This window comes from Euprymna scolopes, chromosome 35 (genome assembly GCF_053919585.1).
Source record: "Euprymna scolopes isolate OS-2025 chromosome 35, ASM5391958v1, whole genome shotgun sequence".
In the NCBI taxonomy this organism is placed as follows: Eukaryota; Metazoa; Mollusca; class Cephalopoda; order Sepiida; family Sepiolidae; genus Euprymna; species Euprymna scolopes.
Genome location: NC_136516.1, coordinates 75,557,912 through 75,580,845, shown reverse-complemented (window position 1 = coordinate 75,580,845; position 22,934 = coordinate 75,557,912). Strand labels below are relative to the sequence as shown.

The following is a 22,934-nucleotide window of genomic DNA, read 5'->3' as shown; positions in this document are numbered from 1 at the left end:
TTATCCTTGAGTGACCTCTTGGCCTTGATAATGTGGTGATGCCTATGTAAAAAAAAAAAAGCATTACATGCTTACCCTGACCAACAGCGATGGAGCGAATATGTACCGGTCGTCCTTCTTGGCTGTCGTGCTGCTATCAAAGAGGACCTGGGATACTCTTCAGCCGAACTTGTTTATGGAGTACCTCTATCGTTGCCAGGCCAAATGCTGAGCCCGATAGAGTTAACAACAAACGATTCAGCTTTGTATGTCAACAGACTGCAAGCTTATTTTAGTAAGCTCCCACCGATGCACACTAGGGAACAGACCATTAAATCTTCGGTCCCAAAGGACATTTCGTCTTGGACTCATGTTTTTCTTAGAAAGGACGCCGTGAAAGCCCCCCTAACTTCACCTTATACTGGCCATTATCGTGTGCTTTCACGTACTGATAAACTTTTTACCTTAGATATCAGTGGTAAAAGAGAAACTGTCTCTATTGATAGAGTAAAAAACGCCTTTCTTGACACAAAAACACACATTCCCCCAACTTTCACACAGCATCAAAATATGCATACACCTGAAGTAAATGCTCCAAATGAAGACAATCATGTCACCACTACATGTAGTGGTCGACGGGTATATTGGCCGAAGAGACTGTGTAAAACTTTGTATTTCTGTTAAGAAAATATTTTTTCCTTGTTTTCCCTTCTTTCCAAAAAAAATAAATAAATAAATAAATAAATAAATAAATATTCTATTACAAGAAGTTGCAAATATTTCCCAACTTTTCACACAAAAGTAAGAACATTCTTTTTCTTTCTCGTAAAAATAAATACAATAAAATGACATTTTTATTTTTTGCTATTTGTTATGCTAACTTTTTCTCTGTCGGCTTTCTGCTTAAGCAGGGGGTTATGTAGCAGAAACAAATGAAACTTTTTTCTTTCCCGAATCAATGCCTCTCCCCTGTGCTATTTGGCCACATACTGACCAATGAGGGGTACGGCGCATTGATCCTTTCTATCCCCTAAAGAATTCGGCCAGCATCCGGTTTGAAGAATAAGAACTCGTCCTTACTGAGAGAGACATCAAACGGAACGGACCCTTTTTCTTCACTCTCTCCACCTCAGTGTTATTTTAATCGGTATTGACAATTTCGCTGGAATAACTACCGTGATAGTACCAGGTAGCTGGAGTCCAGCTTTTGACCAGGAACATATCACCCGGTACACATTCTCCTTAATAAACCTGTTATGTGTTACATTTTTATGAAGTTGTTGCGTTCGTCATTTCAGAAGCTTGTATTGAATTATTTATTTTCTTAGGTTGTGCCCTAAAAGCATCTAAACCCTAAAGAAGCACCAAAATTTCATACATTTTCAATTCAAACTAATATTTCTATGCTTAAATCTAAACGCAAATTTACTGAACAAAGCTTCTTTCCTAGAAACCCCCGTCTGTGGAACTCTTCCACTGAGCTGCTTTCCGACTGACTACAATATGGTCGTCTTTAAGTCCAATGTAAAGTCTTGTTGATCAGTCCCTTCTTAAATAATCAAATTCTAACCAATTTCCACCACTAATGATTACTATGCTGTTTTTTTTTGTTTGTTTTGTTTTGTTTTTACTCACGTTCACCCCTAGCAAGGTATATCGCCACTTGGACATAAAGGGCTACTATTTGTGACCATGCCTAGAAAAAAATTAACAAGATGTTGGTTTATGTTACATTTAAACTCCTGCATATCAGTACAGTCAGGGAAGCAGGTAGCAGGAGGGGAATTCCAAATCTAGCTGTTCGAGTGAAGAAGCTATTAAAGTAGAAAACTTTCTGGAATTTAGGGAACTTGTTGCTAAGCGGATTTGTTAGGGATACGTATGTCAAGGGGGCACAAGTGCAACGAGTTCATCAGAGCACATTCCATTAAAATATTTGTAAAACAGGCACAGAGATGCAACATTGCAGCGATAGTACAGGGGTTGGCACCTATTAGGTTGAAAACTCTTTTTTGAACCCTATTCAAGAGGAAGAAACTAGTGGTAGATGTACCAACAATACTCCATGCATGGGCGAATGGTGGCCTTATAGAGGTACAGGATACTGTCAGATGCGAGTAGTCTTCTAGCTCAATAGAGGGAACCCACCTTCTTTGCAGCAGCCTTCGCAATGTTCTCAATGTATTTTTTCCAGTCCATATTGCCCATGAATGTAAAGCTGAGAAGTTTGAAGGAAGAATTCTCAGGAAGGGTGTTATTTGTCATGGATATTAGTGGTTGGAGAGGATTCTTGCAACTGTTAAAGAAGAGTCACCCTAGCAAACAACGAGGGTGACTCAACTAAAACAATGGCAGCGCACAACGCATGCCTGTTCGCCAACCGATTATTGAAACCTCGACTCCTCTAGATAAAATGCATAAAACTCAGTTGCGTGTGTGCTGCCATATAAAGGGGATTTCGGTTGTGCGCACAGTTGTTTTCTACACCCACGCAAATATTCTGCCATAAATAGCAAAACTTGATAATTGTCGCAGACAGTGTTTAGAGCATCTCATGTAACAAAGATGTTGACTTTTCATCCAATCATTGCTTGGAAAAAACGCATTTTTTGTTAAATAATTTTCTGACTGTCTCTAAAAGCTGGTCGAGGCCTTATAAACTCACCACGCACTAAAAATAGGCAGTTGAGGTCAGCCCAACATGTAAGCAAACAACATGGAGTCCGTCCTTGTGACGTTAACCTTGCGCGCACCTGTCATTTAATTCTCCACGTGGAAACAGATTTTACTCTTATCTGATGTTTTTCTGAAGTAAACAATTGAATTCTGATTGTTTTAATTACATTTAAAAGAATATTACTTCACCAGCCAGGATGACTTTCTTGTTAAATTTTATGTTTTTAATTATTTCTGAAAAGAACTTGTTCATCCTACTTAGAATTTTAACTTTTCCTGCTTTATTTCTTAAAGAACATTTATTACCTCAGTCGCAGGAAGAGACTTTCGATTAAGGGGAAACTTTCCGGCTTTTTTCATTCATTTTCAATTTTGGTCATCTTTGTTTTGGTTGTTCAACTCATTTTTTTCTGGAGGTCATTTTCTAAGGATTCTGCCATCGTCTTAGATTTATGTACATCTGTTCTTTCCTTGTGAATTTTATAGAGCAGTATATGTTGTCTCAGTGATCACTTTACATTATAACCAGTGGTCTTCAGGCTTTAATAAGTGATGACTTTGTAGCAACAGCATCAGTGACATCTTGCAGTTTGAGATTTTAAAAGCGTTCAGTTTATAACATCATTGCTGATTGATTGTAGCAGTCAACTTCCTGTCTGGTTTGCCTAAAGACCATCTCTCAGGCGAACCTTTTTTCTATGTTATATGACAAAACTAAGCGTACGAAGCAAGAAAGGGACAAACGAAAAGGTTGAGTTCAAACTGTTCTTTAAAGCTAAAACGATCATGAAATGAACTGCTGAATGTGTCAGGATATGTCAGCAGCGGTGGTGATGGGACATCAGTAGGAATGCTGGTTAAGTGTTGATATGAACTCAGCGACAATCTGGTGTTATTGTCAGGCTGTGGCAGGGGTGACAGCGACAAGAACGTGGCTTGGTGTTCTGGTGTCTGGAATACGGATCCGATTGTGGCAGTTACGGCGACAACGAAAGAAGAGTAGTCTTACGGGCTGCTGTCCGGTAGCACTGGGGGGAGTTGGCAGCAACTGCGGCAAGGATTAATCTTAATAGCTGCTGTCACTAGAGATGTCAGTTGGTAGGAATGCTGGTCGGGTGTTGATATGAGCTTGGTGACGATCGACTGTATTATCAGGCTGTGGTAGAGGCAGCGTCAACAGGAATGTGGTTTTGGTGTTCTGGTGTCTGGAATATGAATGTTGCAACAATGGCAAAGGAGTAGTCTTAAAGGCTGCTGTCCGGTAGCACGAGGGGGTTGGTGGCAACGGTGAAAGACGAGTAATCTTAATAGCTGCTGTCGTTGATGGAGAGTTGGTGACGGTGGGTGCTGCTACTGGCGGGACAAATCTCGCTGTCTGATGAGCTGTAGTGATCTGGTGACGGTGGTGGCGTCTGTGGCGACGGCAAAAGAGGAGTAGTCTACAAGGCTGCTGTCCAGTATTACGAGTGGGGTGGCAATTGCGGCACTGGCAAGAGCATAGTAATCTTAATAGCTGTTGTTGCTGACGAAGGGTTAATGGCTGCTGGCGAAACAAAGTTCACAGCTTGAAACACTGGGCCGATCTGCCTGCTTGTTGAAAAAGCAGTCGTATTTATACTCGTGTTGCGAACGTAGTTTTAGACAAAGGTGGCTTTCAGTGCTGGTCGTCATTTTCGTTTTTATTTATGTTTGTTTTTTGTGTTTTAATGTGCTGTAGGAAGTCATCTGTTTGAGATTTGTATTCATGTATTGTACCAATTTGAAGCTAAGAAAGTTGTGAATGTGTTCTAATAGGCATTATACTGTTACAGAGTTTTATGAGATAATTACGTGTGTATACATGTGTAGCAGTTAAGAAACTATTTTCTATAAGCGGATCAATGAGTTGCGTCTGCTGTGATATTTATGTTTTGGATTTGGATTTTTCTTTCGATGGACGGCTTCCTCTGGCGTTTTTTTTTGTTGAGGTGAGTTGCGAGTTATTATCAATGCAGGTATATAAATAAAGAAATGGGCTTTGATGTTGTTGTGTGCGTTTAGTGTGATCATTTATGTTGTATCGACGATCGGGGTTCGTCTTAGCGTCGTCATTATTGTCACCGTCACTGTTCCTTCTGGTTTATTCATGTAAATATGGAGGGATATGTGATATAACATCTATAACTCTTAACCAATTAGAAATATTTGTATTAAAAAAATATACGGTTATAGATTGTGTATCATTAAACAGAAATGGGCATATTTGAATTGCTATCATTATCCCGCCTTCGAAAGTGGGTAGGGGTGGAGAAACCGGAAGTTAGAAAGAGCAGACAATCTTGACGATAGGCATTTTTTCTTATTTCGCGTGTTGACCTAAATGTCCATTTACTTAAAACAAATAGCTGATAAAACGACCGCTGGCCAAAATATCCGGTGACTAAATTATCCTAATCATACGGAGCTACCCCTCTTTTAACTTTGTATAAGTACATTTTACAACATAATAATAATAAAAAAAATATTTGTTTTTATGAAGTAATTATTATAATAATAGTTGATGAACTTAAATAGTAATGAAATAAATGTCAGTTTCGTACGTTTAAAATCTCCAGTGAAAAATTGAAATTTATCTTCTTAATATAGAATACGAAATTACGGCTGGTGTGGTTCCTTAAAAAACCGAGTTCAAACACTTATCTCTCTTATATTTTTTCTTCATAAATTTTTACCGGTAAATATTTTTTTAATTTTTTTATTGAGACTCGGCTAATTTACTTAATCCCATGGATTTAACAATTGAAGATCTTCGTTCTGAACTAAAGAAGAGAGGACTCGATTCTGGAGGAGACCAGGAAGAATTACAAGCCCGGTTAACAGAGGTATTATATCGCCATCGTTTTTCTCTTATAAATCCCATGGTATTTTTTTTTTTCTTTTTAATGCATTTTTTTTTTCTAGAATTAATAGTTGGGCCGAAACATATGGTTATTTTACGATTACTGTTTCCACTTCATTTCCTGTTAAGAATGTTTTTTAAATAACGTTATTTAGAAAAACCCTTAATATGAGGAGAGGGCTTCCTTGGCAAAGTTTAAATCACGGCCTGAGTTTGTTGCGAGAAGAGAAAAATTCACTTATGTTACCGTGCTGAATAATGTCATTATTTAGAAAGCCATTCTTAACATGTGGAGGGTATTTTGTAACTATTTTGTACTTAATTTGTATTTAATGAAAAAAGATATCGTAAAATTTGAACTCAACTTAAAAATACTATTTAAAATGTAGCACGGTAACATAAGTGCATAAAAGACTGAAAAATTTTCGTGTAGGCATTAAATTCCTTTTTGGTAAATGTTACCTTACGCTACAACAAAACCCCGACCATTGTTTTTTAAAATTTTTGTAGGACTATTCGAGGTCGCTGACAACGAATCTGATAATCAAACCCGTCACAAATTACCGTTTACATAGTATTAACCCTCTGCACCCTGGGATTATTTTGCGCCACTTTACCGCCTTCGTTTACGTTACGCGTGAGTGTTTTCTTATGCGTTCGCGCACGCACGTGCGTAGTAAAGTGACTTGTCACATCGTGGAGGAATCTTTAGCGGATATTTGAAATAAAGGGTATTATTTTACTTTAAGGCCCGTCTCACGTCCGTATATAACAAAATATTTTGTAAAATTTTATTTTTTAGATTTCGGTGTGCTAAAAACGAATCTGAAAACTGTTTCCGTCGCAAAACAATATTTTTCATGATATAAAGAAATTACTTTTTCGAAAAGTGGATGATCACTTTTCCATGTAAATTTAAAATGAGCACCCACTTTCTGGCCACCTGAAAGAGGGAGCATTTTTTGTGTGTTTATTGGCTAAAAAATTTTTTTGATTTCTTTTGCATGGTATTAACCTCCTGAACTATTTTCCATTTCACAACCTATCCTTCATTTACGCTACGCACGAGCATAAACGAAGGCTGTTAAATGTGCACTCGCGTACCAAACTGCCTTGTCACAGTGTAGTTGGCGAAAAATTAAAATTAGACAAAAGCAAGTTGTTTTCCAAATATTAAACCATTTAATTCTGTTATCCCGGTTGGCCATTTTGTACGCGCAAGCGGCGCACATGGCCTTACGCTCGTGCGTGGTCTACAAAAATGTACTTTTGTTTTTCGTTCGTTATTTTTTTTTTTATTATTTATTTTTGAGGTGGGTATTCAATTATAGAACTTGTATAGTTTTTAACAGGTGCTTCTTCTGTAGTTTAACCGTTTTTCCGTAAGTAATGTGCCGACATTAACAATTAAAGCAGAAGAGCTGCCACAACACCGCCCCTCCACTGTCCCCTAATGTAAACAGAATTTTTGTAAAATATTAAACTGCAAAAGCACCTGTTAACAACTATACAAGTTTTATAATGAAAAAAAAAGAACGAAAAACAAGTGTTTTTGTAAACTTATAACATAATTAGCGTCCTAAATTATGAGATAAAAAAAAAACGAATAATCTCTTAGTAAAAAAAAAAGGTACTTATGCAGAGAGTAATCCGTGCTGAAATAATAACGTTATTATTTAAAAAGCCATTCTTAACATGGGGAGGGTGTTTTGTACCTATTCTATACTTTAACCTTACAATTGAATAAAAAAAAAACGGGTTTGTATTACTGTACACATAGATTCGAAAAAGTTGTCAAAAAACAAATATATAATAAATAAATATTATCAAAGGCAAGATAAGTTACTTTTCTACCAAACTGGACACATTTTTTTTGTTTTTATTCAATGTAACATGTTTATTCAGCTCAAAAAACATGCAGTGTTTACCGATGTATTGGAAAATTCAAAATGGCGCCCGACACTCACTTTAACATGGTAAGTTTGGGAAAAGGTGTTATAAATAATAAACTAGACAAAATGCTATTAAAAAAACACCGAATATATGTCAACTTATGTCACGGTAACATATATTGAGCGAATTTTTAACAGTATTTTGTCTAATTTATTATTTATAACATCGGGCGCCATTTTGAATTTTCCAATACATCGGTAAACACTATGCTTTTCGAGCTGAATAAACATGTTACATTGAATAAAAACACGAAAAATATATCCAGTTAGGTAGAAAAGTAACTTATCTTGCCTTTGATAACATTTATTTGTTATATATTTGTTTTTTGACAACTTTTTCGAATCTGTGTACAGTAATACAAACCCAAAAAAACATATCATAAAACTTTAATTAAACGTGGAAATACGATTTAAAAAATAGCGCGGATCACTCTCTGCATTAGCACAAAAAAAACCCCCAAAAAACAACGCTGGTTTTTGGAGGTGCTGACTGCTGAACACTATCAGTTAAATTTGTTTTATATGAAGAAATTACTAGTTGGCCAGAAAGTGGGTGCTCATTTTATACTAAATTTATATAGGAAAGTGAGCTCCCACTTTTTGAAGAAGTAATTTCTTCATATGAAAACTTCTTATCTGCCCCAAATTTAAATGTGATATTCGTTTTCAGCACCACCGAAAACCTAGAAAAGTCGTCATTTTAAAGTTTTTGAGGAGTTGGAAAGAAACTTTTTATGCTTTTTAATTGAACTAAAAAATTAAATTTTCACGAACGGTTTACAAAAAAAATTTACAAAAATAACTAATCAGTTATAGACCTTGTATAGGTTAACAGGTGCTTCTGCAGTTTAATTAACCGTTTTTTCCGTAAGTAACACGCCGACATTTAGCAAGCAGAAGTACTGTTTAACATCTCTCAATTGTTTACATTGGGGGGGGGGTTGTAACGTAATACTATGAAATAGCGCAAAATAATCACAGGGTCCAGGGGTTAATACTATGCAAACAGTAAATTTGCGATGGGTTTGATTATCAGATTCGTTGTCAGCGACCTCGAATAGTCCTAAAAAATATAAATTAGAGTGGTCGGTGTTTTGTTGTATTGTAAAGTAACATTTACTTAAGGAAGAATGACCGCAAAGTGGAGTATCAATTTAATATAACGTTAGGCAAATGTGTATTTCAGCAGCATAAATTATTTGACAGGCAAAAATTTATAAAAATGATTTATTTTTATATAAAACACATTATTAGACTCTAAGGCTGAAATACTCCCCCCCCCTCCCCAATTTAATTTTTATTATTTTTTCAACATTTTTTTATTAGACTAAATGTGCAACAATCGAGATCGAAAGGGTAAAGCTTGTTCAGGTCCGTGTATAAATTTTGTTTAAGTGTCTTTTAACTTATTTTAAATGGTTTGTTTACTTGAAAACACAGGTGAGTGTTATGTTAGAGCAAGAAAATGACCATGAGATAAGATGAAGTTTACAGGAAATATCAAATTCACCAGCGGTTCCTAACCGCATGTATATTCCTGTCATGTGAAGATGGACTAGCAGTGTCAGATGTCGCCATTAAAAATAAGTGATAAAATTCTGAATAATTAGACTCCCTATCTTTCGAAGCTTACAACTACTTGAAAACTTTAATTTAAACCCTATTTTTTTTTTTTCAATGAAAGGAGCAAAGACTTTTTCTATTATGCAATATTTTTTTTAAATCGATTTTCTTTAAAAAAGATTTCAAGAAATTCAACGAATTTTAACTTACTCCAATTATAATAAATATATATAAATTTCAAAAAATCACTTACCTATAAAAATACTAATCAATGGGTGCTTCCATTCTTCATTTATAAGAATTTGTCCATATTTATATTTTATATTCTATGTACTTTTTTAAATAAAAAAAATTTTGAAGCAACCATTCGAAAAGACCGTGATTTTTAAATATAATAACATGTGGTCACAGAGCTGAGTTGCCTCCCTTTCTTCCAGTTGACAAATACGGAGGCTGGAAAGCGCCATAATTAATTATTTCAAAAACGTAAAAACAACACATTAAACCAAATATATTTCCCAGTAGTAACTATATAAAGAAACAAACATTTGAAGTGCTGATATTTCTTATCTCCCCTTTGAATTTCTGACATGTAGTTACTGTCAACAATCAAATTAGTCAAATATGGGTTACCATATTTGAAAGATGATCACATTTCACTCATCAAATTTTACTTTAAAAAAAAAAAACCCACTGACAAATTTTCAATTTTTTGTTATTCTCTTGAAGAATTATGAATTTTTGATTTAAAATATTTTATTTCTTCTTTATGCAATGAATTTTTTTTTTTTTTTTTCAAAAATCTAAAAAAAAAAAATTCATTGAATGAAATAGAAAAAATTAATGTAGGTGTCCAATTTTTACAGGACGATATTTTCAAAATGTGAGGTTTAACTTAAAAAAAATATCAACATATTTTTTTTAAAAAGGTTTTAAACTTTTGATTTTACAGGTAAATTTGCACATAACTATTTTGTTTTAAATTAGATTATTTTATTTATTGATCTTTTATCTTCAATTTATGATATATAAACCTTAGTTGAGAAAATTAATTTACTTTTTAATAGACATTTCAAAATGGGGGGGGGTGAATTTAAAAAAAAAAAGGTTTGTCTAGAATATTATATTCGGTTTATTGGAAAGAGCATAAAATTTCACATTAAACCTGATAATATCTTAAATTTGAACTGACAGAAAAACTTTGATAGATTTTTAAATTGAAAAAATTCAAAAGAATTTAACTCGTAAAATTCAATTCATTTCATTACGTAGAAAAAAAGGCTGCATGAGCGCGCGCATGCACTTTGTAAACACTTTTTTTTTTATTTAAATAAAAAATATTTCTATTTTTTAAACAACTTTAATAGTTTATTCTGGAAGTATATTCTATAAAGAAATTAAACAACCCACTTTAACAAAGGAAATTACGAGGTTTGTATATTTTATTTGCAGTTTTGTGTTAAGGGTGGTAAAAATTTCCAAAAAATTCTGACCCACCCAAAGATGGATCAACCAGGTTGGCTTTTTTAAAGCCAAATTTTGTGAATTTGGCCTTTTTAAAAGCAGTTTGGCCTTCAAAATTTCTGTTTGGCATTTTTTTTTCAAATTTGGCTTTTTTCTGATCATTTTATATAAATACTAGCATTTCATGTTTGGAGTGTATGTTGAGCAAAAAAAAAAAAAATAGTGGTAGTAGGAAGGCAGGCTTGAACCTATAACGCAAAGGAGAAAAAGAACGGGTGAAAAAAACCTGACGTCTTTGCTGTTACGACCACTGCCAACTGGAAGTGACGTAGGTTTTAATTAAGGCTAGACAATCGAAAGGAGAGGATGACTTTCGAAAATATTGGCGAAAAAAGCGCCCCTATTCCTGTTGAAAAGTGCCCAGATCTCTGAATACACTTTATGTAAAATTTCAAATGTTTAGACCAGAAATTATCAGTAATTTGGTAGAGACCGAAGGGGTCAAATGTTTTTTAAACTTTGACCCCATAACATTTATTGTTTTAGGCTCAAATCAAGTTATTAAGTTAGATCCATGTCCAAGGAACCTATATCTAAAATTTCAAATGTTTATACCCAAAATTGGCGGACGAGTTTGATAGAGTTCTCAAAGGTTAACAGCCAAATTTCTGGCCGAAAACCGATTACAAAGATTTTCCCAGATTTCGAGTTTGTAGACTTAAAATTGACAGTTATTGTGTGGGGAAATGTACACCTAGACAGAGACACACACGCAGACAGACACTTTCACTTTTATAGATATATAGATTTGGTACTTCACGGGGAATGTGGACCCTGCGTAGAAAGTGTTTTTATTAGATGATTGCTCCTTGTAAGCGCACAGGCAAAAGGTTTTCTTTGGCTTATTTAATCACAAAAACTTTTTGAAGGTACTATTTGAGGCCAAAAAAGGGGGGCATTATTTGAATATGTATGAAAAAATAAAAATATTTAGTGGAGAAATAAAAAATTAAAATACAATAAAATAAAATAAAAACAAGCACAAAATAAAAGTATGAATCAAATTTACCCAAAGAAATAAAAAAATATAATACAATAGATACACGCGCAATTAAAAAAAAAGAAGTCTGAGATATAATATACGAAGAAAGTGAAAGAAAACGAGGCACCTCCAAAAATCACCACAGAATTACCCCCTCCCATATGTAAAACGATGTAACTTTATTATATATTAATATTATCAATATAACTTTCATACCATTTAAAAGAAGGGCAAAATAAACTTGTAATAATTAAAAAAAAAATTTTTTTCATTGTACGAAAATAATGAAATTGCGAGACGAAAATCGTGTTTACATAATTGGCGCTTTAAGATAACGTTCCCATGTAGTAAGCATTTTGAACATGAAAACATACCAGTGTTTAATAAATCTAGTAAAGATCAACTAATGGTCAGATTTTCATGAAATTTTCGATACTTATTCAGTTTAGAATGAAATTACATATAAAATGCAGTTTCCGTAAAATATATGAGGGGAAATATTTTTTAGTGCGCCCCCCCCCTTTATTTTTTTGAAATTTGAACAAAATATATTTAAATCTATTGAAATTTCTATTTATTATGAAACATAAGAGTTCAAATAAGTAAAAAAATATTTTTTTTTAAATTTAAATATGCTTATTGAACAAAAACTTACCTTGAAGTTGCAATTAAAAAAATGATATAAATATAATATGATTTTTTTTTTTAAATAGCGATTTTTTTTCTAATTAATATATACTATAATCAGTTGAATAAAAAGAAACTTCCTAAGAATTAATTAATTTTTAAAAGGTTAAAACTATTAAAATTCCATTATATCAAAATGATTTGAAAGACAAAAATGTTTTACTTGTAGATGAATCCACTGATGTAGCGATTCAGAAACATCCATGTATTCTCGTTAGATTTTACTGTAATAAGAACAAAAAAAAAAATCCAAATAGCTTTTCTGTCTATTGTACCAGTAATCGAAACTACTGTACATAAATATGTGACAAAATAGTTGAAGAAATAATTGATTTTGGCCAAACTCTTAAAAACTGTATAGGATTTTGCTAGTGATGGCATAGGTGTATCAGAATTTTGGGGGAATTTTTTGGCACCCCTAACACAAAACTGCGAATAAAATATAAAAAAAACTTGTAATTTCTCTTTTTAAAGTGGGTTATTTATTTTCTTTATGGAATATGCTTCCAAAATAAACTATTAAAGTTGTTTAAAAAATAATAGAAATATTATTTTTTATTTTTTAAAAAACAGTTTTTACAAAGTGCCGGTGTGCCTTTATGCAGCCATGTTTTTTACGTAATGAAATCAATCGAATTTTACGAGTTAATTTTTTTTCAATTTTTAAACTTGAATTCACCCCCCACCCCACCCCATTTTGAAATGTCTATTAAAATTTTAATAATTTATGTACTAAAGTTTTATATATCACAAATTAAAGATAAAAGATCAATAAATAAAATATTCTAATTTAAAACAAAAAAAAGTGTTTTTTGGAAATTTACCTGTAAAGTCCAACGTGTAAAACTGTTTTTTTTTTTTTTTTAACCACGTTGATTTTTTTTTATTTATTTATTTTTTATTTTATTTTTTTTAAGTGGAAGCTTATGGTAAGTAAGTATTCTCAAGTAAATATTGGACACTGATGACCATTTTTTTCCATTTCATTCAATGTTTTTTTTTTTTTATAGATATTAAAAAAAAAATAAATTCACTCGATAAAGAAGAATTAAAATATATTAAATAAAAATATTTGTTTTTCTTTGAGAAAAGAAAAAAGTTCATTGACTTTTTTTTTTTTTAAGGCAAAAACTTATAAGTAAAATTTGACTATTTTTCATCTATGGGGACACATTTCTTCACGCATAAGGCTAGACGGCTAACGCGAACGTGTGGTTTTTACTTCCTTCTGTTCATCTGTAGTTCAAAACAAGAGCAAACACTACTTCCGGCGTTTCGATAACAATTACATAATGACGTTTTTTTCAGATAGTCGTTTAAAAGAATTCTTTTATTTAAAAAATAAATGGAATTTAAAATATAAATATGGATAAATTCTTAACAATGATTTTGTTTCGGAAATTATATATATTTTTTATAATCGAAGTAAGTAAAGGTACTCATGCACTTATTGATCTGTGCTGAAATAATAACGTTATTTAAAAAGCCATTCTTAACATGGGAGGGGAGGGTGTTTTGTACCTATTTTATACCTTAACCTTACAATTGAATAAAAAAACATAAAACTTTAATTAAACTTGGAAATACGATTTAAAAAATAGCATGGATCAGTAAGTGCATTAGCACCCAAGTAAAATTTCGTTGATTTTCTTCAAATCTTTTTTAAAGAAAACCGATTTAAAAAAACAAATACTGCATAATTTGCTATTAAACCCGTTATTTTTTTAAAATTTGATCTTTGCTCCTTTTAAATGAAAAAAAAATTAGTGTTTGAATTAGATTTTTCAAGTAGTTAAGCTTGAAAAGATAGGAGGTCGAATTATTCAATTTTTTTCACGCATTTTTAATGTCGGTTTCTGACACTGCTTGTGATGGCATGAAGAAAAGGAAAAAAATGTTCGTCTTCCATTTCAAAATTTATCTAAAGCAAGGTGGCTAGTAAGTGGAAAAACTTTGTATATTATTTTGATGAACTGGGAGGAATTATTACGTTATTTTAGCACTTGTGAAGCAAATTTAAGTATTAGTGCAAAATATAAAAGTCGTCTGCTAAAGGAAATGTTGGTAGATAGGATTATTTTTATTTTTTTTTTTTTTTGTTTGCAACTCCTGTTTAGGAAGTTGAAATGATAAATTCAACATTTCAACAAGAAAACAGTGATCCACACGAACTGTAAAAACAATTGATAATGTATCACCAGAGTTTGTATGAAAGGCTTTTCAACAAAGATGGAACATGTAAAACATTAGAAAATGTTGACTTTGGTGCTAGTTTCAGACGTGAAATCCATAGGTTCACGTTAACTGCTGGTGGACAAAAACTGCAAAATAAAGTGAAATTGTGAGGTGTCAAGCTATGTTGCAAGAAGTAGAAAAGACTTCCCGAAGCTGCCATCTTGTTTAAAGCGCTTTTATTTCTAAACTCTAATAAAGTTCTTTTATCAAAGATTAAGAGCAAAGTTTGAAGATTTGCCATTTCTACAAATCATGGAAAATAACTGTATATAGTTGAGGCACAATACAGAAAAGTTTGTTTGGTGGAATGGTGTGGAGAACCATATTTTGCAGAGAATAGCATTCCTCCAGATTCTCTTAAATTCTGGCAAGATGTGGCCAAATATGATAATGTTGAGGAACTTTAACATCCCTAATAACCCTTGCAAGTAATGCAGCTGTTGAATGTTTTCTTTACTTACTGTTATCAGAACAAAGCCTCGTGATAGAATTCAGAGTAAATTACTGGATGCTATTGTAAGAGTTCGTTCTTACCTTTTCTATATCGGTATTTGTTGCAAAGATTTTATATGTACAACTAAAATGATAAAGCTACACAACGGTGACAATCTTTACAGTAAAGAAGAAAGCAGCACCAGAAATAATGATGAAATTAAGTATTTAGAAGATGTTCTCCACTATTTGCCATGAATTTTCAACTTATTTTTATTTCTTTGCCATATTATAGACATTTTTCAGAAAGAATTATGTTTCTCTTTGCTACCATTGACCAAATTTAGATACTGTCTTTTGCACTGTTATAAATAATATATGTTCATATGTGTCTTTTATACAATCTCATTTTATTCCATTTGAAATTATTAATTATTGGGTACTTGTACAGTTTAGTCAAGGCATTAAAAAATGAAAATATCGAAAAAAAAGTTTGAATTGTGCGTATCTGTTATGGAATGAAGTTCTCTGAAAAAAAATTTCACTTAATTTCATCAAGTGGTTTTTATTTTACAGCGAAAAAACAATTTATGATACCGAGCAAAAGGTTCGATTTTTAGGAAGAAAAGCTAGTTATTAAAGATGGGGAGGGAGTGTCGGCGCTTTACATGGAGTTATCTCCCATGTCGTTTCTAAAATTCAAACAAAAATTTAAAACAAATCCAAGATGTCTGCCTTCAACGCGCTCTTGTAAAAACGTGTTTTTCCGTTGTAAAAAAAAAAAAAAATACTCGATCAAATTAAGTGAATTTTTCTTTTTTTGAAGATCTTCATGTCAAAACGGATACATACACTATAACTTTTTAAAAATTTTTGTTGATATTTTCATTTTTTTTTAATGTCTTGATTAAACTGTACAAGTACCAATTATTGTACATACGTTCAATTCTACAGGCTTGTAGTTATGCATCTTTCATGCGTATATAAAAAAAAATCAGAACAACTGAACTTTCTGGACAAGTTATATTTGTTACCTTTCTACCACATTTACCTCTGTTCTGACATTCTATTCTCGTGGACTATCACGAGCGTGTATGTGCATAGCTGCGTTTCAATTCGATATTTGTTTTTTATCTTGTTTTGATGTTTTTCATATCTTCTAAAAATAAACTGAAACCTCATTCATGTAAAAACCCAACTCACTTTGTTCTCATAATTTTTGTGCTCATCGATCTATCCTATATGTGATGGTAATTAATGAAAAGTATTTTGAACACCTTTTTCAGCTATATTGAAGAGGTTCACTCCCAAATGTTTGTGTGTTTCCTCTATTTGTTTTATTTTCTTAACGGTGAGAGTGCAAAGTCTTTCTTTATGAAATTGAAACCGTAGCCTGTTTTGATATCTTTTTTGGGGGAATTAAAAAAATATATATTTAGATAAATAAATTCACACTATGAAACGTGAGTCTATAATTTTTTAAAATTGTACTGGAGGATGTTAAAGAATAACAGGTGAAAATGTTATATTTAAATAATTTCAGTTAATAATCTTGTAAAACACAGTTTATCTCCCTTTGCAGAAAAAATTCTGGTTATATGCTCTTAAAACGCTATCCTATTAGAAATGGGTGATGTCACATAGGTACGAGCAAAAATGAGCAGACAAAGATAGGGGAACCTAGTTTTGAAAGCCGATTTATCATAATTTTTTTGTAGGTTTCCGACTACTTTTTTGATTGTATTTGAAAAATTAAGGACTAAAGTTAATTTCCTAAAGGAAAAAAATTTTTGTACACGTGAAAAAAAGTTATGAAAAATGTTTTCATGGCGAGCTAACCAAATTCAGCTAAATTTTGAAGTTAAATGAATTCATTGTAAAAATCTTTTAAAAGATAAATATTAATTTTCTGGGTTTATTTGAAAGATAATTAGTAAAGTCCTAAGATATTGAATTAAATAATAAAAAAACACCTTGTTTGTACAAAACATAAATTAATTAGCCCCAAAACCGAGTGATTTTGTTGTTCGCAAAACGCAACAAACTAAAATTTTGTATACACGACTATACGAACGCCCAAAATTTCGGGCAGTCGAAAGACTGAAAATGACGTCATGTAATTAAAAAGGAGGAAGGGGTGTGTGATAGTTTTCTTCCCCCCCCCCAGACGTGCATCCTTACATTCCTATTCTGAACGTTTGTATAAATTTTTCCATTTTTTAATTTAATTATTTTTCTATGTTCCTGTTTATAAATTAATTTTTTAATTATTGTTCATTATATAAAAAAATGTTATGCTGAAAGTTTCATATTCTTGCGAGGAAGGAAATTATTAAAATCTTGCATATAAAAATTATGCGAAACCTGTAATTAAAAAAAATTTTTTTTGCAATTATAATTTTTTTTTTTGTGAAAATATTAAATAATGCTTAATTCAATGGTAATATCGGTAGTTTGAGAAATTCATTATTCTTCTAGTTATATCGAATTCATTAATATCGACTTTAGGGGCTTTTTTCGTAATGTTCCTGTAAAAATTTATCTTATTTTTATTGTTACAAATTACAATGCTTTATTTATATAAAAAAAGCAAAAATAAATTCTTGCGTTTTCTATTTACTACTGAAAACCATAACTTTAGTAAAGGTATTTTTTGTTTAAACAAAATAATACATTTCCACTAAGATTTAAATAAAAATAATTAGTTCATTATATTCTGCAATCATTATTTGATAAATATTGAAAATTTCATTAAAATTGATTAATTTCCTGATTTTTGGTGATTTTTTTTTTTTTAAGTAAAGGGAGGGGTCAATATTTATACATTTTAAGCATCAGCATTCATTTTGCCCATAACTGATGTGAAACTGATCTCTCACTCTAAATTCTAAAATGTTTTACCCAAGTGTTTTTTTTTTTTTTTTTTTTTTTTTTTAGATATTCAAACATAGTCATCTAAAACAGTAGATCTATTCGCTATTTTTTGGGGGGTGGGGAAAGTACCTTACAGTTCTCGTCTACAAATTTATCAACTTTTCCTTAAATTATTTAATATAAAAATAATACAAAATATTCTTTTAACGTTTATTTGTATCATGTTAAAAAATATCTAAAATGTAGAATGTATTGTAATGAGATTATTTGCCTAAATATTAAAAATTAAAACTGAAAAATATGCTGGGGGGGGCAAGCATATTTTTCAGATTTAATTTCAAGAAAACGCTACAAAATACAGAAAAAAACTGCAGACATAGGGCTTAAAAACTTCGATATAGTCAATTTGTCTTTAATTTTCAATTTGGCTTTTTTTAATGTGGCTTTGCTTTTGAATTTGGCCTTTTTTTCCTGAAACATTTGGCTTCAAACATTTATTATAGTATGGCAACCCTGCTACAATTCCCAAATGGTCACTCATCTGGTACTGGCCAGTCTCCATTTCGCTTAACATCGGTGATCTAACAAGAACTAGTGACAACGCGATTGTCGTAAATACACTTGTTTTTAAGTTTTTTATTTTGAAATACATTACATTTTAGTCTTTCAGCTTCACGTGGTCATCCATGTTGTTTTCTCCCCCCCCCCCTTTCCTCCCGAGGCTGCGATATACTATGGATGTTTTGTGTAGTGAGTCCACTACATGGAAATTAAGACAAAAAACTAATTTAAAAATAAAATGGTCGGTACCCCCCCCCCTTATACTTATAATTGAAAAATATTAGTGTACGTCGAGAATGACAGAAAATAATTGTAGTGTAACTAAGACGAAAAGAAAAACCTTATCAACTGAAATTTTTCAGTAATAATTACGGTACTTGTTAAGATAGTTGACAGTTTTTTAAGCAAAACCAACAGTACTTGTCATGTCGAAAATAGTAATATATCCAAAAAGTAAGAAAGGTAAATTAGTTAAAAGTAATTTTTACAGAAAATGTGAGGGAATTGCATTTTCTATAGATGTGGAGACATTGATGATTGCGAATATAGGGGATATATTTATCTCCCATTTCGACACTTTAATGGCAGACTTTTTTTAAGACCATAACGATGGACTTTTTCATTTTTTTTTTTACTAAAACACAATAGCAGTTTTTCTACTCGATGGACTTTTCGTAACTTTTGGATATTATTTTCGACATGAGTAAGTATTGTTTTTACTTAAAACGACACATTTAAAAATCAATCTGTCGACTATAATTACCATAATTACACAAGGCAAGAGGCCAAACATGTATATAAGAATAAAAAAGGTTGTAATCCAGAATTATATATATATTTTTTTTTTGATCCCCCGACAAAAGGAGGGTGGACCTGTAAATTCACCCTTGTCCGTTCGTCTGTCTACACTTTTCTCAATAACTACACCTTGGAATTTTTTGACATTTGTGAAAACATTAAACATGATATGAGTAAAAAAAAGTAACAGAACAGATTTTCCGAGAAAATTCCGGTACCCCCCCTCCCCCGGATGCCTTTTGTGTTTAAAATGGTTAAAATTGATACTTTTGTGCTTTTTAAAAAAATTGATAAAAACACTCCATTTTTGGGATTATTTTACCATATTTGTCCAAAATTTCCTGTGTATGTCTATTTAGCAGTTTTGCATGGTGCTGAACTCAAATTTAAATCTGTTAAGGCTTTTGGGGCTAAATGGAGGGGGGGCAAGTGATGGACTTAGTCATTTCTTTTTTGCATAGTACAGAACTCGAATTTACATACATTAAGGCCTAAAACTACATCGTTTGTTCATTTTCACCAGGATTTGACGTCCCTTGGGGACTTTTGGGGCTAAATGGGGTGGAGGCAATGCTCATTATCAAACTCTCGCAAGTGTAGGGTTGAGTTCAAGATGTTCTACTACCTCAATGATCAGGCCATAATTGCTTTTGCCACCAAACTGTTTTAATAAAACTTCCACGGGCTCAAAGAGCCAAACAGGTAATGCAGTACCAGTGGAAGAATTGATTTCAAAATTGAACATGTGCTCGTGAGGAGTGACCTTAGTGGTGGTGCATAATAAAGCGAATAGCATGTCAAATATCCTGGAGAATGTCCTGCCAAAAGTTAATGGGTAATTGTTGTGAATCCATATGGTGTTTCATATAATGCCATTATAGCGCGCCCATTTTGGGTTATAAATGGTAGTGTTGTTGGATCCAATCCCAAGCCACAGCAGATTCAATTCCCCAGACAAAGTTTCTTGGTCAGAATGGATAAATGAGGGAACTCTGAAGATAGAAAAAAGTCGTCAGGCACAGGATCGTAGTTTGAGAGAAGTTATTCCAGAGGAAAGCAAAAGGAAATCGCTTTTATGTAATGACAACCTGAAGAAGATGCCAGATTAGATCCGTTGTAATCAATAGAAAAATGTGGAAACAGCAGTAATAAAAGTATTATTAGGGGAATTAAAGGATTAGGGTTTTATTTTTTGCACAAGTAATACATTTGGATGTCATGTGCCAAACCTCTTCAATTGAATATGGCATAAAATACTAAAAGCGTTGTCCTCCAGGATGTATTAAAGAATTAGGAATTGATTGATTGTCTATAGTTCTGGGATGAGGTGATTTCATTATGGATTTCGTTTTTCGGACTCACTTCCTCATCTTTGGTGTTTTTTCCACTACGTTTCGGCCGTATCATTCTTCGGCCTTCTTCAGGTGTATCTGGAACTCAGGAACTGTTTTTGGAATTTCGAACCCAACCCTTCCTAAATAACAACAATTGGTGCATATATATCTGACTTGTAAATACATACACCATAGCTGGGGATAGTTTTTAGCACATTTGCTCATAGCAGTTAGGCCATGTCGTGCCAAAAATTTTAATGCTTTCAAATTCCGTTTCTATAATTAAGACTCTTCACAATATTTTGATAGTACATAGGTCAACTGCTGTAATTATTTCCTCAATCAATCAATGTACAATTATAATTGTTAGAAGTAATACAATGATATTTGAGTAAAACCCTTTCCCAATATATTACTTCTGCTAATCAACAATCCTGGATACTTTCGTCGAGAAAGTAATTACAGCAGCTGACCTTGTCTTTTTCATATAAAGCGAAACTGATTGAAGCAAAGTCTAGCGCCTCCTCCTGGCTTTCCAGCCAAGACGTTTTAAAGGCAATAAGCCCTGATCAATGTGGGTGGAAACCCTTCATATCAGACAATTGCTATTCATTTGAGAGTTTCTCTTTACGGGGCGAGCTGGTTTTCCCCAACATTGTGGGGAAACAAATAAAATGGCAGAAAGCCAGACGTTCATTTCTGCGCCTGCGTGATCTCCTTCACTTAACTATCTATTTCTGCAAGTCAACTTTTTGATTGACATCGCTAAATTTGAACGCTTTTCACTTCCTGTTTCGTCATGACATAGCAGTAAGATGTCAGGTTTTCTTTCACTTTCTTTTCCGCCTTTGCGTCACGGGTTCAAGCCTGCCTGCCTACTGACACTTTTTTTTTTTGCTTAACACACACTTTCAAACACTCGGATAACACAGGGCACTCATGCTAGTCTATATATATATATATGTATATATATATAAAAGCAAAAATGTGTGTGTGTGTGTGCATTTTTTCTGTATGTCCGCCAAATACTTTTTTGCCGGGCTTCTCAGTCTGGTCACTGTTTCTTAAAACTTTTTATATACCTCCTAGATAATATCTACCAGTTATGACTGGGGATCACGTCTATCATTAATTTGCCTGACTTTTACGCGCTATTTTCGAGATTTTTTTTCGATTGCTGCGTAAAAAAAAAAAAAAAAAGCGAATGCTGGGGTGGGGGAACAGAAACTAGCTTGCAGCGCCAAACTTAGTTTGACCTTAATAAGGTCAAACATCACATGACTTGACTTTCTCGCACCTGTCAATTTCACTTTATAAACGTTAAATTAAGATAGTTTTCACTTCCTTTCCCCTCGTGGCTGAGATGGTTAGGTGTCACGTTTTTTTTTTCCCTTTCGTTTCCACTTTCGCGTCAAGGCTTCGGGTTCGAGCCTATCTTCCTACTAAAACTTTTTTTTTTCTTTTGCACCTTCAAACACCCAGCCAACGTTTTTTTTTTTTTTTTAAATTGGGTAGTTTTGATCTACCCCCCCCCCCAACACACACACCGCCAAACACCTGGGCAACGCTAGTCTATAATATAAATCTCACCTCTCTGTTTAAATGTATGTGTTTATATGTCTATCTAAAACTTTCAACAGAAGCGATGGATTTTCAAGAGATTGATATCATTTTGAAGCTCGACGTCTCGGACGACAAATATAAAAAAATTGGCCAAAAACATTAATTCCTGAACATATTGCTAAAAGTGTTTTTTTTTTTTTTTTTCGGTATACATTTAAATTTTGACTATTTAAAAGGTTACAGGCCAAAATTAATCTCTGAAAGGAAAATGTATTTGTGTTAAAGCATTACACTGGAAAATATTTAATAAAACAAGAACAAATTTATTTGAATTGCAAGTCTGAATAAATCAACTTTAATAAGCTCTGGAAAAGTAATCAGTTTTCTTAAATTATTTCAACGATAATTAGTCATAAGATACCGAATTAAAAAAAATGTACATACCTACCTTTTTAAACTAATAATTAAATAAACAAAAAAAAAAAAAGAAGAAATTTACGGTATAAAGAAAACATCTTGTTGAATTATAAAGACATCCTGCTGATTTTCACTAAAGTACGGATCAATGTGTAATAATTTCGTTTAATTTAATTTTGTTGTAATAAAACAGGAAATTCTTATTTAATTGAATATTTCTGACCGTACACAAGAATTTCTTTTTGTTTTCTAGAAAAAGTTTTATGTTTAACTTGCTATAAGTATTTTTTATTAAATAATACTCTAAAGTTATTGATGTTTGTTTACCAGTGTTTTTCCACCAATGTTTTTTGCTAGACTTTGAAATAAGAAAACGTTTGTAAAATACTCAAAAAGTAAATTTCAGCAATATATTACTCGATTTATTTTTACATATAAGTAGCGAGGGGTACCCGGCGTTGCCCGGGTGTTTGGAGGTG

The 22,934-nt window shown here is 32.5% G+C and overlaps 1 protein-coding gene across 4 annotated transcripts in view; it reads left to right on the top strand.

Moving 5' to 3' along the window:
* The first annotated feature begins 5,268 nt into the window (after positions 1–5,268).
* LOC145259946 (uncharacterized) overlaps positions 5,269–22,934 on the top strand; it is a 117,152-nt gene continuing 99,486 nt past the window's right edge. For all 4 annotated transcript variants that reach the window (XM_080117920.1, XM_080117918.1, XM_080117919.1 and 1 more), the window contains exon 1: positions 5,269–5,516. In XM_080117920.1, the coding sequence (XP_079974046.1) occupies positions 5,421–5,516 (96 nt within the window). In that variant the 5' untranslated portion in view covers positions 5,269–5,420. The remainder of the gene's footprint in view (positions 5,517–22,934) is intronic.